The sequence below is a fragment of the Henckelia pumila genome, chromosome 4, assembly GCF_033568475.1.
Source record: "Henckelia pumila isolate YLH828 chromosome 4, ASM3356847v2, whole genome shotgun sequence".
Lineage (NCBI taxonomy): Eukaryota > Viridiplantae > Streptophyta > Magnoliopsida > Lamiales > Gesneriaceae > Henckelia > Henckelia pumila.
The window spans coordinates 130,320,488-130,335,596 of NC_133123.1; the positions used below are offsets into that span (position 1 = coordinate 130,320,488).

Here is a 15,109-nt window from a genome sequence, read left to right on the forward strand (position 1 = left end):
TGAAGCGTTTTTAATAATTCATCAGAATAATATGTGATGACCTGAAATTAAAATCGTAGCCATAAATCCAAATTTGGATGCTGCAAACTCAAATATTTCACGTTCCAAGTATATTTCGATCTTCGAATGCATGTAATAATTTTGCTTGAGTTCAAGATTGTGTGCAAGTTTTTATCAGACGAGAGTGTCCCTATTCGGCACAACTAATAATACACACACACACACACTCATCAACAGTACATTCGTGTAAAATTCACCATCTCAATTTAGATAAATACGTATGTGAAGTTTGTCAAGCATGGTGTAAGGTACTCCCAGCACACTAAGTGAAATTGGTTTTATACTTTTATTCTCATGTCTCAAAAACCCAAATCTCATATAATTTGACATCTGCTATAAAATTTACTCTTACATTACCCAGTCCCAGGGCCCAAGAACAAAAAATATACATAACTCTGTCTGCAATACTATCGACCAGGATTCCCCAGAAGTCGTTCCACAGCTGCGTGAACATTCCCTGATGTAGCGCGCAGTGCTCTGATATTCTCTTCGGTGTCGAAAAAACCCATCTCTTGCAGCTGTGACAGCTGTGTTGAATACAGTTCCTCCGGGGGAACTAAAGGAACAAGCAAATTTCAATGTTAAGTTGTGACAAAAAGAAACTGTGCGTGTATCAGTCAAAAAAAGGTAAGAAGAGAGTTGTAACCATCGGGCGCATTTGAAGCAGTTAAACTACCAGCTCCCAGACCACCAAACATGTTCATCAGCATGTCTAAACCCATATTATTTTCAACGCCTGCATTTCACAAACACACAACAGAAAACTACAGTTGCATTGGCGCAAAGTACATGTAAAAAATATACAAGTACGCATCTTCTATGGACAACATTTACACAAATATCCGATTTAGAGTTTATGTTGCTTCATACCTCTACCCTGACCAGTCTGAACACCTCCCCTGTGATAAAGAACACGTAAGTTCTAAGAAAATACAAAAGAAAAATATGTGGAATCAATATATCCTTCAATAAAAATGCAAAAAGTATTATGTTAGACAAAATCATAAGCAAAAAAAGGAAGGGTCTGTGTACAAGGACAAAAGGCACCTCCACAAGTTGATGTCAGATAAATTTTGGAAACAACCTATGCGTCAATATTTCAGCCCCGGATAAAATCAATGTTAAACCAAATCAGAAGCTAAACAAAAAAGGCACTATCCAATCATTGATGGCACCTCGCTACATGCCAATCCCTTAACAATTTGTAAAAGATCAATCAGCAACTGATCAAAACCTGAATATATATATACAATACATATATATATATATATGTGTGTATATATATATATATGTATATATATATCTCATAAGTAATATCAATGGCAGAGAAATACATCAGGTTTGTTAACCCATGCGGAACTTGGATCAGAACGAAACCATGAAGATTGACCTTCACACAATATTATATAACTCATAAGCAGATGTTAAGTAAATCTCTGCAGGTACTGAAACATGATTAATGCTTTTAGTAATGGCCAAAAAAACCTGGGAAATCCATTATCTGTTACACAGAATTTCTAGAGGAAAGAAGGTTATCAGGTTCAATCAAGGACGACAGACATAAGTTGCATGAAATGTCTGAATGATAATCCCATGTAAAAGTACTCGCATGCCAATAACATTGAAGTAGATAATTGAATCCAACAATCTATTCTCATGTTTTCTACTCACTGGGTTGATTGCTGTCGACTAAGTTGAGAGAGTTGTTGCTGCAAAGCCATCATTTGCTGGCAAAAAAAATGACTAGTAAGAGGACAAAATGATAACAGTCTAACATCCTTCATCAGATTTTCAGACATCTGAACATGAATACTTCTGCAAACAAAGTTGAAAAGGAGAAAAGAAAACCCAAGTGAAGAAGAGGTCAATAGAGACGTGCCTGCATCGTTTCAGGTGAGGTCAGTTCGCGGACGATTTCAGGGTTTTGCATCATTTCTCTTAACTGAGGGTTCGTATCAAGTACAGCGCGAAGTTGAGGATTTAAGCTCAGGATCTGCATTCAGGCATTCAGGCTGTAATTAGAGGATGTTTTAAAGCTAAAGCAGGTTAACTTATCAATTCACACAAGACTGTGGCAGTACTTGATCCATATATTGGGGATTAGAAAGAAAACTTTGCATCATCTGTGCCATGGCTGGGTTCTGCAATAACCGATTGAATGCTGAGGAATCCGACATGCCCATTCGCTCCAACTCAGGAACACTGAGCCCTCCTAACCCAGGAATTGATGGTAGTCTAGCATCATCAGTTGAATTAGTTCTTGTAGCATTATTCGTCTGCGAACTTCCTAAAATATCACATTAAGCAGCCCACATATAGTGTCCATTACTGATAAATGGATAGAAGACAAGAAACAAAAAAGCAATAAAGAAGCTACAAATGACTTCGATCCTAACAAGATTAACAGGAGCATCCACTGACAAATTTCTAACTCACGGAGAATGAAGGGTCAAAGAAACTAGTCCTAACCAAAAGAGGACGTGGAGCAAGAAAGTTGAAATACGAGTAAAACATGAATAAAAGTAGCATAAATAGAACCACCAAGCACACCACAGCAGTTGGGTACTGAATTCAAACAGGACAAAAGACTTTAGTACAGATTTGGTATGTACAAGATGAAGGAAAAAGCAAGCTCATTGAATAATGAGAAAAGAGCAAGAATCATCGTTACTCCAGTTGTCCAGACCCATAACTGAAAATGAAGAACAACAAACCAGACATAAAGTGCTAACTAGCAAAAATTTTATGCCAAGTTGAACTCAACAGCAAGAATATGGCAGTACATTAGCAAAGAAAAATTATTGTACAACTGACCAAAATACTGGCCTTGCCTAAATTTGTCCTTGATTCTGAATTGAAATTAAAAGTCACAGGAATTTCGATGCAAAAAAAAAAAAAAAATCACTCGACATAACCTTCATTAAAAAAACACAATTCTCATCTTACCAGAATTACTCCACGGGTTGGGAAGAGGATTTGTATTTGGGACCGCGGTTCCTGTGGCCATTTCAGGTCCAGAGTTTGCAGAATTAGATTCTTCTCTGGTTTGAGAGGCATCCTGATTCTGCAAGAGGGCAGCAAATGGGTTTGAACCCACATCAGTGTTAGCACCGGCACCCATTGTCGTTGCATTCAAGAAGGGTTCTTGGACATTCTCATACATGCGTCTAAGCATATTAAACCCCTCAGGAGAAGATTCAATGTTACTCATGGCCCTGTCAGTGTTCCGCATCATCTCACGCATTAACTCAGGATTCCGAGCTGCTTCCAGGGTTTGTCTAAGGACTCCGGGATCGTTCAGAATATGGGCAAGTTCAGGATTCCGGTCAATGATCTCACGCATTTGGGGGTTACTCATGATTAAGCTGCGCATTATCTCAGGGTTGTTCATCAAGCTTTGAATCGCAGGGGAGTTAATCATCTCTCTCATCATGTTAGGGTTCTGAGTAAGTTGTTGCTGCACCTGTTCAAAATCGGGAACTCCGGTTCCAAATAGTCTAGACACCCCAGAGCCACCAAGTGTCCCAAGATCAAGCCCAGGGAATAACGAAGCACCTGCATCAGGAATCCCAGGGCTCCCACTACTGGGAGCAGGCGTCACACCAGTAGTACTGTTGGTGCTCCCAGAAGCAGCAGGAGCAGCAGAGTTTGGTGCCGCAGACGATGCAAAACCACGTACCATATGAACTGTGTGATCTGCCTGCAACCCTATTCATGGCAAGAAATAAACCAACAATTATCAAAAAATGAAAGGAAAGATCAAGGATATGAGCACGAGGATAGTCACCGGATTGCTCAAGAGCAACCATGGATGTAACAACTCTAAGTTTTATTTCCAAAGTATATGCACACGTGGTACAATTCTATCCACAAAAAACATATATTAGACAATTCGCGACAAGTTTCCAAAAAAAAAATTTCAAACAGAATTGCACATTAATCATGCATCAATATCAATAAATCAACAAGTGGTGCTCATTGATTGTGTATCAATATAAATAGCAATTGCCTCGCAACGCAAAAAGCAATAATCATATAGTTATTCTAAGCAGCTCCAAATTTGACATAGAAATGAATTACACAATTTGCAAGTGTCCAACAAATCAACATACCATATAATCGGAAAACGTAAATCATTAACGATCATACCCCTCCCTACCCCTGTGATTATACACTACAGTAGACTGTAAGAAGATAAATCCCTTTTTAATGGAGTAAACTATGAATTTACCATGTACCCATTATTCCTCCAAATTTTGCAATACATGACCCTTTTCATAGCCATTGCATGCATACCAACCCATGATATAAATATAATAATGAAAAAGCATCATTGTAATAAATACTCAATCTATCACCCAACGACGTATGGGTGAAAGATGAAATAAACAAATTAAACTTATCGGAATCAATGGCAAATAAACATTTGCCAACATACTCGATTTTTCAGAACCAAGTGAAAACATATTATAAATTCTCAGTAACAAAGTTGGGAGTTGGAAGTGTCTATAGCACAGAGATGCTTAGTATTGTTAACATGCCTGCACAACTTTCTCCTGGATATGGCCAATGAGTACGTCAAAGGTGTGCAACTTATATACAGGCATCCAACTGATGATACATTCTAGAGATAGAACATGCTTTGGAGCACAAAGATGAAACGGTATTTCATAAGCAGTATTATTGTGGCGGTCTAATAATGCCAAAAACTAGCTTGTCATATCTGGACACATATTTTTCTCTTTTAGCAGAGAAAGCCCTGGTGCTTTCCAAATGCAATTGCCACTGACTACTGTTGAACGTCCTTAACATTCATCAATGTGCTACAATAAGGCTTTCAAAGGCTGGACAAATCAGAAACACTGAAACAAACTACCCTCAGGGAAACGGTGGGCCATGAAACAAATTCCGTCAATTGCTCGGTAGCTAATAAATGACAGTTACATAACCATTTATCTTTCCTCGCTAAAGGATGCGCTTCAACCCTCCATTATACAGAACTCTGATTCTACCTGAATTGATTAATTCAACACAAAACCATCCGACAAAATTCACGCCAAACCACAAGATCAACAGTCGGGTCGCATACAGATCACAGGAAACATTCAACAAGCATAATTTATCAGCTTCTACGTGATGTCGCACGGAAAAAAGGTAAAAAATACAAGCTTTTGCAACACGATTACATAAATTTGAATAGAAAGAGAAATTGGAAAAAAGTCCGTGAGGAGAAGTATACCGTATGTGAGGAGGGTTTGGTCGTCTTTCAGGATCCGACCTTTGTAAATCAAACGTTGCTGTTCAGCTGGCACATCGCAGTTCTGCGCCAATAAAGCTTTGAATTCCCCCACCGTGGACTGTAGAGTGGTCCGCACTGAAAACTTAGTGCCATTGGAGCATCGAATGTTTATACTGACCTCTTCACCTCCGCTGGCGCAGAAGATCGAGTCGCCCATTGAATTGTTTACGACGAATTGAAAAGCCCCAAACCCTGGTTTTCTCCCCCTATATCACACCCTCTGTAGATCGCAAGGAAGAGGAAAAGAATTACACCGTTTGTTGAAAAACGAGGAGGAGAAGCTATTCAAGTCTATTTTGCGAATTGCGATGATACATTACTAAGTTAATAATTAATATAATATTAATCAACAAACTATATCATGACTCTTTTTTTTTTTTAAACTATATCATGACTCTTTTAAAAATTGCAAACTCCTATTATTTGTCTTGCCTAAAAAAACTTTTAATAAAAATATTATTTTATTATTTATTATCCAATTCTATAATAATAAGATTCAAAATTGCATCTCATCCCAAAATATCGGATTTGGGCTTGAGGTATTCGGGTTTGGATCGGAGTGGGTTGGACCCAAAATCTGACCCAAACAAATTATATGATAAATCAAGTGAGTTATTTGAAAACAAGTAACTCAATTTTTTTATTACAAAAGTTGAATATAATATTATATGCAATCATTAAAAGATTACAATACGCAAAATGATGTATCTCGATGTTGAATTTTTCAACATATTATTTGGTAATGAAAATACAAAAAGAAGAATTGTGAATCATATATGAACAGGGCTTGGACGCTTTCGGACTAATGATGTAAACAAATCGAACATGTTTGCGATTATTTCGATCTAATTCGATAGATATTATTTTATTCGTATTCGAATTTACGAAATTCGAGCCAAACCCGAACATGTTCGAAATTTTTTCGAACCGAGCTCAAGGCAAAATTATTTAGTTCAATAGTTCGCGAAACTCTCGCGAGCTTTATAATATTTTTTAAAAATAATATATTGATATAGTAAATATATATGCATTTCGAGCTTTCGAATGAAATTCTCGAACTTTAATTTTCGAGCAATAGTTCGAATAGTTTATGGATATATTCGATTATTTCGAGCCAAAATCAAACTCGAATTTCATTTCGAGCCGAACTCAACCAAAATTTATTAAATTTTCGAGCTTCAAATCAAGCTCGAATATATTTAATTGGAGCTAAACTCGAGCCTTATTATTTTTACTATTATTCGAATCGATTCGGTCCGTTTCCACCTCTTGTTCGGTCAAAGACACATACAAATTTTCTAGATTTTTATTTTAATTTTTTTGAATCTAGATATATTTATTTATTCATGAATGTGAGATAATGCATGCACAAGTAGGGATGTAGATGAAACAAACCACTCGTGAGTTATTCAAAACTCGATTCGATAAAAGTTTGTTTGAGCTCGTTTAATTAGACTCGTTAAAATAAGAAAACCAAGTTCTAACTTTACAGTATTCGACTCGTGAACAGGCTTGTTAGCAGTCTCGTAAGTTAGTTCATAAATGAAAAACAATCTTTTTGGTATTTGATTATAAATTTTGCACTTTTACTTATGACAAATATATAAAAATCTAATAGATTTATTTATTAGAATAAAATTATAAATTTGAATAAGAAGATATATTTTTTTGTAATATAAAATTTAATTTTAATGAATTTAATGAATATTTGAATTTATAATTTATATTTATCAATCTCATTTAAGCTCGATAAAAACTCGAATAAGTTCGTGAGTAATAAATATATTTGTTAAATAAAACTCGAGCTCGGCTCGATTATAAACGACTCAAACATTCAAGAGTTCAGCTCGACTCCGCTTGATTACATCCCTTAACACAAAAAATCAAATCTCTCTTTTATTTAAAAACCATCTCTTGTCCTGTCAAAAAAAATATAAATAAAAACCATCTCTTGTATTTTCAAGTCACGAATTTCCAAAATTAATCTTAAAAATAAGAAAGATGAAAAATGTATAGTACAATTTTCCAAGTTTTTAAAACTTCCCACATCCCTTTTCTATTCATATTTTATTTAATCATTTTAATTACCATTAATTTTTTAAAAATCTAATTTAATTTTAGCACTTAAATATATTATGTAGACGCAAAACGCTAGTTTTTTTTTTATTATAAAGAAAAGGAGAAATCCTCAACTGGTATTATTACATGGAACTCGCAGAAATGGTAGTATGAAACAAAGAAATTATCCATTTTTTGCTACAGCCAACAAATACACACACCAACAATTCCATCTTACATATGACACACACTCACCGTAAAAATTAGTAAGAGCAGCAGCATATGCCTCCAATTCTGCAACCTCGCTGCCGACGATTTACCACCGCCACGGCCACCGCCACCACCTGAAATGTTTGAAAAACAGAAGTACCTCAGTTGGGGGGAAATTATAGAATTTCTCCGTACATAAAAAGTACTATAGCTATATGTATCGTTCACCCACCAACAGCAGGGCAAGTCGAGTCCACAGACAGCGTGGTTAAAATGGTTCGATCATTGTATCCAGCATAGGAACAGGTGGTGCTATTGCAACCCGAAGACGTCGTATTTCCAATAGACAAGTTTTCAGGACCCTGGCACCGGACCGATGGGCATGAACCGCCACCCGTTTTCAACTGACCCGAAGGTACACATTGTAGCCTGAGTGCCAACACACACATAAATAAATGATGGTACGTATCAATCAATCTTTATATACAACTCTCTCTCGAAAACTTAATTCGACTCACGTCCACTGTAGTGCAGCATCACATTTGCACACCACGCAGCTGTTGGCAGTGAGAGCATATGTGTCATTGGGAACCAGCAAGGGGTAGTCCATCGAGTTATTGCTTATCACAGAAGAACAAGCTGTGTTTCGTTCGACAAAATTAAACCTCCAATTAATCATCAAATTTCTCTTCTAACGAATTTTCACTTTGAAATTACATAAATGTATTTTGGAAAGAGTTTTTAGCATTTCCCAAAAAATAATACCTCTAAGTGGCACATCAAGAATACTGTCAGCCATGAGGTCTTTGGAACTATTCAAATTATTGAGGCGCAGCAGAGTATCCTGCGAGGTATTAAACCGCTGGGCGATCCCTTCCACCGAGCTCCCCTGGGGAACAAAGTAGCCGTAGTGCACCACCTTCTGCCCGTCGGCGTCGTCGCAGCTGCAGGGCAGAGGTATGGAAAGGTTCTGCCCCTCGATAATCAGATCGGGGTTGGATATGTTGTTAGCCTCCTGGATTTGTGGGACGGTGACTAAGCCAGAGAACACCTCCTGCGCGATGTGATAGAGGCCGTCGCCGTGGATCACCTTGTACGACGGGAGGCCGTGGGATTTCCCGGTGCCGTTGGTGCAGATGCAGGGGAAGAGGATCTTGATGGTCTGCTTGGAGGCTACACGGTGAGTGGGTGGGGTGGAGAGGGGAAGGTTGTTGGCGGCGAGGATGGGAGTGAGGGTGGGGAGTGTGAAAAGGGACTGGATGGAGGAGAGAGTGGTGGCATTGGGAGAGACGTAGTCGATGAGGGAGTTGCAGGTGGCGGCGGGGGAGGAGGCGCAGAGGAAGCTGGAAGTTGCCGGAGGAGTTGCCAAGAAGAGGAGGAGGAGGAGGTTGATTCCGGCCATTGTTGAGTTCCCTCTGAAGTTTCCGGTTCTCTTTAACTTATAAATTATTATAATGGTTGGTTGTTTGGTGGAGATTGAAGAAGAAGAAGAAGAAGAAGAAGGAAATGGGAATGATGGAATTTGGGTCAGTGCAAGACTTTGACCTTGGGAGTCAGTCCAGTCTGCATCTATGTTTTTTTTTTTAAATTCGCAATCGCTTCTTTCTTTTTTTTTTTTTTTTTTTTTTTTTTTTAAACCTCGGACTAACGCATTAGTTTACAAACTATGTTAGTCAGGTAAAATATATTGGGCAAAACCTTGTGCGACAGGCTAGTCCAAAAAATTATTGATTGAAAAATCCAACTCCTTACCTCTGACCAAGAGTTCACTTATTTCACACAAGGGCATGCATCTAGGTTGCTTTTGACTTATAAATATTTTATAAAAATGTTTTTTAAAAAAATTTTAAAAAAATGTTTTTAAAATAAATATGATTTTGACAATTATTTTATAAAAATATTTTAACATTTCAAAAATAATGTTATTTATATTTGAATTTCATGGTTCAATTTAAAAATATCTAAAAATATCTCTCAAATATTTTTTAAAAATTACATTCGTAAAACACTTATAAAAAAATATTTTTTTCAGAAACGTTTACAAAAATTGTATTTTTAAGTTTTTTTCCTCTTATAAAATGTTTAAAACGTTTTTAAAGTAGATATACAAATAGAACTTTAGCTTTTACATACATAATTCTCCATCAGTCTATTTATAAAATAAAATCTTATTTCACTCAATTATCATCATGATGCATGGCTAACAATTCAAAATTTAAGAACTCGAATTCATATGCCCACGAAAACATTCCCAAAATGTTTGTCTCATTTATCTTTTCTTCAAGTTATTCCATCAACTTTTTTTTTAGAGTATTCCATCAATTTTTTTATACTGGGTTTCGACTGATTAGCGATTGCGTGACGTCTTACTCTATCTATCGAATAAATTAAGAAGAGACTTTGACATTTTTTTTTACGTAGAAACTTTGTCAGTTCTACAGCAGACCGTTGAATGAATATAAAATAAGATAATATAATATTGTTTTACAATTATTCTCCGAGAAAGAAAATTATGCATTTACATCAATTCTTGCGCGTAGGAATAAAACACATTGAATTTTCACTCTCTCTCCTGCTATAGTGCTATCCAATTCAATAACCCCTCCCCACCACTTGCAAAAGACCATTGTGTTAAAAGTATGTAATGAAGGGGTAAAACATCTGCAAACAAAATTCGTAAACCATAACTTAATTAATACATTCTAAAATACATAACTGTGTATAACTAACATAATGTTTTTGGGCAGAATCTGCTAATAAAATTGGGAAAACAAAAACATGGAGACATACTAGGCTGCTTTAGATCGCAAAGAACACTCGAACAATCAACCATATTCTTCATGACTTGTTTCTCCACTTATTAGTGATGCTCGCTCATTATACCATCAATCTACTATCTATCTATAATTATTTCGCACATTGAATCTGATAAAACTATTTCTCTTCCAGTCGACGGAGTATCGACTCAGCAAAACTCTGCTGCCTGCAAAATTAAATATAGAGGCAGATGAGAATTTTTATCGGTCCTCGCTCGACCGGTGAACAAACGAAAACATTACTCAAGTCAGACTCATAAACACTGTTCATGAAACAAAATCAAGATTTAGAGTAAGAAACAATACAAAAGGTAAAAGATCAGGCAAAGGAAAACTAGCTTACTTGCTTTCACGATGCTTGGGACTGGGGCGAGAGTACTTCAAATATCCATCCCAGGGCACCTTTTTAAGACCAGCTCGAAGAGAAATGATGCCCCTCACCCTGAAACAAAGTATTACCATTACATCAAATCGTCAATGAGAACTTCGATGCAATAGTCTCAGAATTCAAATTTGCACACTAACATCATATAATTCTCTGATAGTGCCATAAGTACCTCTCAGCAAATTCAATTGGTGTTTCCCCAGGTCTTAAACTTTGTGGCTCCAAGTACCATACATCACAAACAACAGCCCATGATGTCATCAGCTGCAACAAGTGTGTTGTAAAGGATTGCCTGAAAACGAGATTGCACTCATCTTAGAATATCTTTCAACACAACTTACAGATTCATGGCACCAGTTTGCAAAGAGCAATCAATAACCAACAGGAATAAAAGCACCATAATAACAATTTTCACAGAAAGCAAGTTCAGGCATTTAAAGGGCACTTCAGAAGACAGTGAACAGAGTGCAAAATGCCACTAATATCAATAATAATTAAAAATTGTTATTTGCCCATGATCAACAGAAACAGAAAACTCACTTTCGGCTATTCCAGAAGGCATCAACAAAAATCTTGTTATCCTTGATCGCGACAGGACAGACAGTGCAACCAAGTTCAAATGCACCCTAAACACCATAAGAATAAAATAATGATGTAAAAATATTTGAGTCACATTAGTGAAATCTAAAACTTATCTTCCACGACATTTTTCATGACTCTTATTCACTTGAAGGAAGTTTGCATTGAACAATAGGGAAATCAAAGGTAAAGCTGGATACGACAGCATCAAGATTCAGCGCATGCATGCTCAAAAACATCATTTTGTAAGAGTGTAAATATGGATAGAAATAGAGTAGAGAATATCTGTTGAAAAATGGATCTCCAGATTTGTTAAATAAACTCCAACGTGACATGCCAATACTCAGTAAGAGTCACCTTCTTAAACATCACAGTGTAGTGATTATTCACACAAGTTCCTTCAGGAAATATAAGAAGAGGATTGTTATCGGCCCCATTGACATGCTCTCTTAACCTGAAACAGGGAAACCGAATAAGGAAAATAGAACCTCACACAAAGCCTGTTTTTCAGTTGTTAATGCCAGATTTGGTCCCTAATGCTTTCATTGGGTCACGGGTAGTATCCCTGTAGTTTTTAATGGGCTGACTGTCACCGACCAACAAGCCAACCAAGCCCGTGGGCAAGGCCCAAGCCCAACGAACCGAGTTTATCGAAGATTGACACACGAGCACTTCAAGCAAAAGGATTAAGATATGGAGCTTTGCCTATCTTTTTGTCTATCATGTATCTTCTTCAGTTCAATTTTAAATACTTCATGTGGGTATACGCATGATAGGATTCGGTGAGTTTCTTTTAAATTTGCTTTATCATTTCAGTAGTTTACGTGAAGAGAAATATTTGTGTATTTATTTTGGCTTTGATGAATAAAGCAACATCTGAATATTTTCCAAACAAGTGTGATAATATCATGAGGTTCTCTCAAGCCAGCCTCGAACAAACAATACAACAATAGGTCGACAAGGGAGAAAATCAAACAAGAAGAAATATACACTTGAAGATCACACATTTTCTGTGAATAGACCCATTACACGATTCTTTTCAAAAGCACGTAGCATCCTGCATCACAGACAGGAGTCATGGGTAAATTCTGATGAGTCCCTAATTTGACATGTTTGTGTGTCATAGATTTGATGTTTTCCATTTATTTTGAGTACACACATGATCTAACGTTCATATATATTCATCTTGTAGAAGAAAAAGCTTAAAGGAGCGAAAAAATCATGGGGAAAAAAAAAAAGAAACCTTCCACGCCATTTCAATGCCTCAATGGGAGATTTCTCAGGGGCCATCAAATCTAAGCATTAAGCCATTAACAATCAGGGAAGATGTAGCATATTATTAAAAAAAATTTCAGGAAGGAGCAGCTTCGCAGAATTGGACTTTGATGGATGAGGTTCTAATGTACAAGCATTGTATTTGTCTACCATAGATATGCATACACGTCCAAATATTGGCATGCATATAAATGTTGACCATACGAAATTCTGACAAAAATTCATAAAAGTAAAAATGGAAATGAATTTACACACAAGCACCAATAAAATGCAGATACATACCAGAGTATGACAATAAAGGGGTTGGGGCTATTTGAGAATTTTAAATAAATGACAAGGATGAACATGCAAAATATTAAGCAACGTCTTCAACAAAATGTCAAGAGTTGGAAAAAGCACTATCGGACATGCCGCTATACTTTGACCGAAAAGATGAGGATCAATAAGTCCGATATAATAAGATAAGTAGATAACCATACTTTCTTGCGACAATTTCACGATCCTTAGACTCTGAGCGGTTGAACCAAATACATCCTAGACTTTCCAAAATAGTGCTCTGCAGTAAACCTGAAAGAATGAGCAGGATAAGGACATTAATTAAACAAAATAGAAGCATGCACCTAGCATCCTAAAATAGGAACTGACAAAGTGCACAAAAATTAATGATCTGGAAAGTTTTGAAATCTAAAAAGTTGAGTCAGTAGCCACCAGACACCCAATGTCTAAAAGACACTCACCAACCCATCCTGGATGTTTCTGCATAATCACAGCAAATGCAGTCATTTGCTCCAAAACAATGAAATCAATCATGGACGTATGATTTGCAACGAAAACCTGCAAAGCACACATTGAAAGAAACTTAAATGACTATGGATATAGATGTGGGCTAATCTCAGAGAACCATACAGAAAAATTAGATGGTTTGAGCTTTAGAGACACTCCAACCTGCTTCGGTCTTATGCTAGGGCGCGGACCATGGTACTTGACAACCCCAGTCCATGATGCCACAAAAAAGCTGCAAATCAACTCCACCAGACCTCTCTAAAACAAGATGAGCAATGTGAAAGATTAGACACACATGTTTGTGATAGGAGCGGCCAGCATACCATACAATCTTATTCTTCTTTTCTTTATTCTTCTTCTTATGTTCTATACTTCCAATTTTTATCGTGTTGCATTCCCAGATATCTGAATTCTAACCTTTATACCTACTACTTATCTCTACTCAATATACATGATTTGCCTGTATTAAATTGAAAAATGAATCTAAGGTAGTGTTTGGGAGAGCTTCTAAGAAGCACTTCTCAACTTTTCCTTACAAAAATTTCATATGCACCAAGTCATATGTGACAAAGATCAGTGACAGAGAAAATAGCCGATAAGACAGTAAAACTAGAGACGGAAAGGTGTGAAACATATCAAATTTAATGTTAAGTGTATATATGGCACATTTACAAGTAAAAAAGAAATGTAACCTTCTGACCATAGTGCCCTCGAAGTACATACCTCTAACTTCTTTCTCAGCTTGTCATGCCCTTTCAATAGAAAATGCACAGGGAAATAGCTTGACAGAAATAAAATCCATCCAATAATCAATACCATTACCCTGCACTTGAAGTGAAATGCATCAAGATTAGCAAGAAAAAGTATGCACTATGTTAATATCACGTCAACTAGTAGAACTCGTAAATAATAGATGCACCTCCAACCATTGTGTTATGAGCAAGCACTAGATGCAGCATACAAGAAGTAAATGGAAGACTAACAGCATGAAGTGGATAAGTTATCACACGTCAGATATTTACTTTTACTCGATGGAAAATTTCCCTACCCTTGAAGGAACATAAAAAAATTAAAAGATGAAACATTTCGCATATCCTAAAATTGAAAGAAAGCCGTTAATTCCAGAAGGTAGGGCTGTTCAATTCATGTCTTGCTGTCAAACTCACCTCAATGGGAAAAGAAACCCATATCTGACTACAACTCCCAAACACCACAACGGAAACAGATAAACATTCCAATTCCAAGGCTCGGGAGGATTTGACTTGAAGCATCTCGTGAAAGAGTCCTGTCACAGAAGCATGCTGAATAACACAAACTACGGGAAAAAAAAGGGGGGAATGACATGGGAAACATCAGATGTGAAAAGGGTGAGAGCTACATCAACAATTGCACCCGCTGCCTCAGTCAATGTGGGCGAAATATCAAGCAAATCACGCCTAAATAGCAAAAATAAACATGAAATGAAGGATGATAGAGCGAGGATAAAGGAATGAATTTGAGATGGTAAAATAATTACAGACGAGGCTTTCCGTGGGGCTCTTGAATGGATCCGGATGGAAGGTAGTCTTCGATATTGGGGCGATCCAAATCCAGTTCCGAGGCTGAAGCGCTCAGGTTGCTAATTTTCACGGTTCCCCAAAGGTG

General features: G+C 36.9%; 3 protein-coding genes across 3 annotated transcripts; all 3 read right to left on the bottom strand.

The window, feature by feature from the left end:
- Nucleotides 1-245: 245 nt before the first annotated feature.
- LOC140863008 (ubiquitin domain-containing protein DSK2b-like) lies at nucleotides 246-5,663 on the bottom strand. Its single transcript, XM_073266086.1, has 8 exons — nucleotides 5,300-5,663; nucleotides 3,007-3,768; nucleotides 2,142-2,347; nucleotides 1,940-2,053; nucleotides 1,732-1,787; nucleotides 931-959; nucleotides 707-796; nucleotides 246-616 (listed from the first exon to the last, which is right to left on the bottom strand). Exons 1-8 carry the CDS (start codon nucleotides 5,514-5,516, stop codon nucleotides 468-470), a joined length of 1,623 nt encoding a protein of 540 aa, XP_073122187.1. The 5' UTR covers nucleotides 5,517-5,663; the 3' UTR covers nucleotides 246-467.
- Nucleotides 5,664-7,522: 1,859 nt separating this feature from the next.
- Nucleotides 7,523-9,160, bottom strand: LOC140866073 (lysM domain-containing GPI-anchored protein 2). The gene is made up of 4 exons (XM_073270946.1): nucleotides 8,393-9,160; nucleotides 8,146-8,266; nucleotides 7,860-8,056; nucleotides 7,523-7,761 (listed from the first exon to the last, which is right to left on the bottom strand). Exons 1-4 carry the CDS (start codon nucleotides 9,027-9,029, stop codon nucleotides 7,652-7,654), a joined length of 1,065 nt encoding a protein of 354 aa, XP_073127047.1. The 5' UTR covers nucleotides 9,030-9,160; the 3' UTR covers nucleotides 7,523-7,651.
- Nucleotides 9,161-10,289: 1,129 nt separating this feature from the next.
- On the bottom strand, nucleotides 10,290-15,109 carry LOC140861746 (glycerol-3-phosphate acyltransferase 9-like; the record flags this gene model as incomplete). Its single annotated transcript, XM_073264762.1, has 12 exons — nucleotides 10,290-10,610; nucleotides 10,787-10,885; nucleotides 11,001-11,120; nucleotides 11,369-11,454; nucleotides 11,765-11,861; nucleotides 13,162-13,249; nucleotides 13,420-13,516; nucleotides 13,628-13,723; nucleotides 14,189-14,288; nucleotides 14,632-14,750; nucleotides 14,844-14,901; nucleotides 14,982-15,109. Coding segments are annotated over 12 exons (1,137 nt in total), but the record flags the coding sequence as incomplete, so codon positions are not given.

Coding starts and splice junctions, on each gene's coding strand:
- LOC140863008 (XM_073266086.1), bottom strand. CDS start 5,516: ATGGGCGACTCGATCTTCTGCGCCAGCGGAGGTGAAGAGGTCAGTATA. Junction 3,769..5,299: donor CCAAACCCTCCTCACATACG/GTATACTTCTCC, acceptor TGCCATGAATAG/GGTTGCAGGCAGATCACACA. Junction 1,788..1,939: donor CCTCACCTGAAACGATGCAG/GCACGTCTCTAT, acceptor TTTTTTTGCCAG/CAAATGATGGCTTTGCAGCA.
- LOC140866073 (XM_073270946.1), bottom strand. CDS start 9,029: ATGGCCGGAATCAACCTCCTCCTCCTCCTCTTCTTGGCAACTCCTCCG. Junction 8,267..8,392: donor TCTTGATGTGCCACTTAGAG/GTATTATTTTTT, acceptor AACGAAACACAG/CTTGTTCTTCTGTGATAAGC. Junction 8,057..8,145: donor GATGCTGCACTACAGTGGAC/GTGAGTCGAATT, acceptor GTTGGCACTCAG/GCTACAATGTGTACCTTCGG.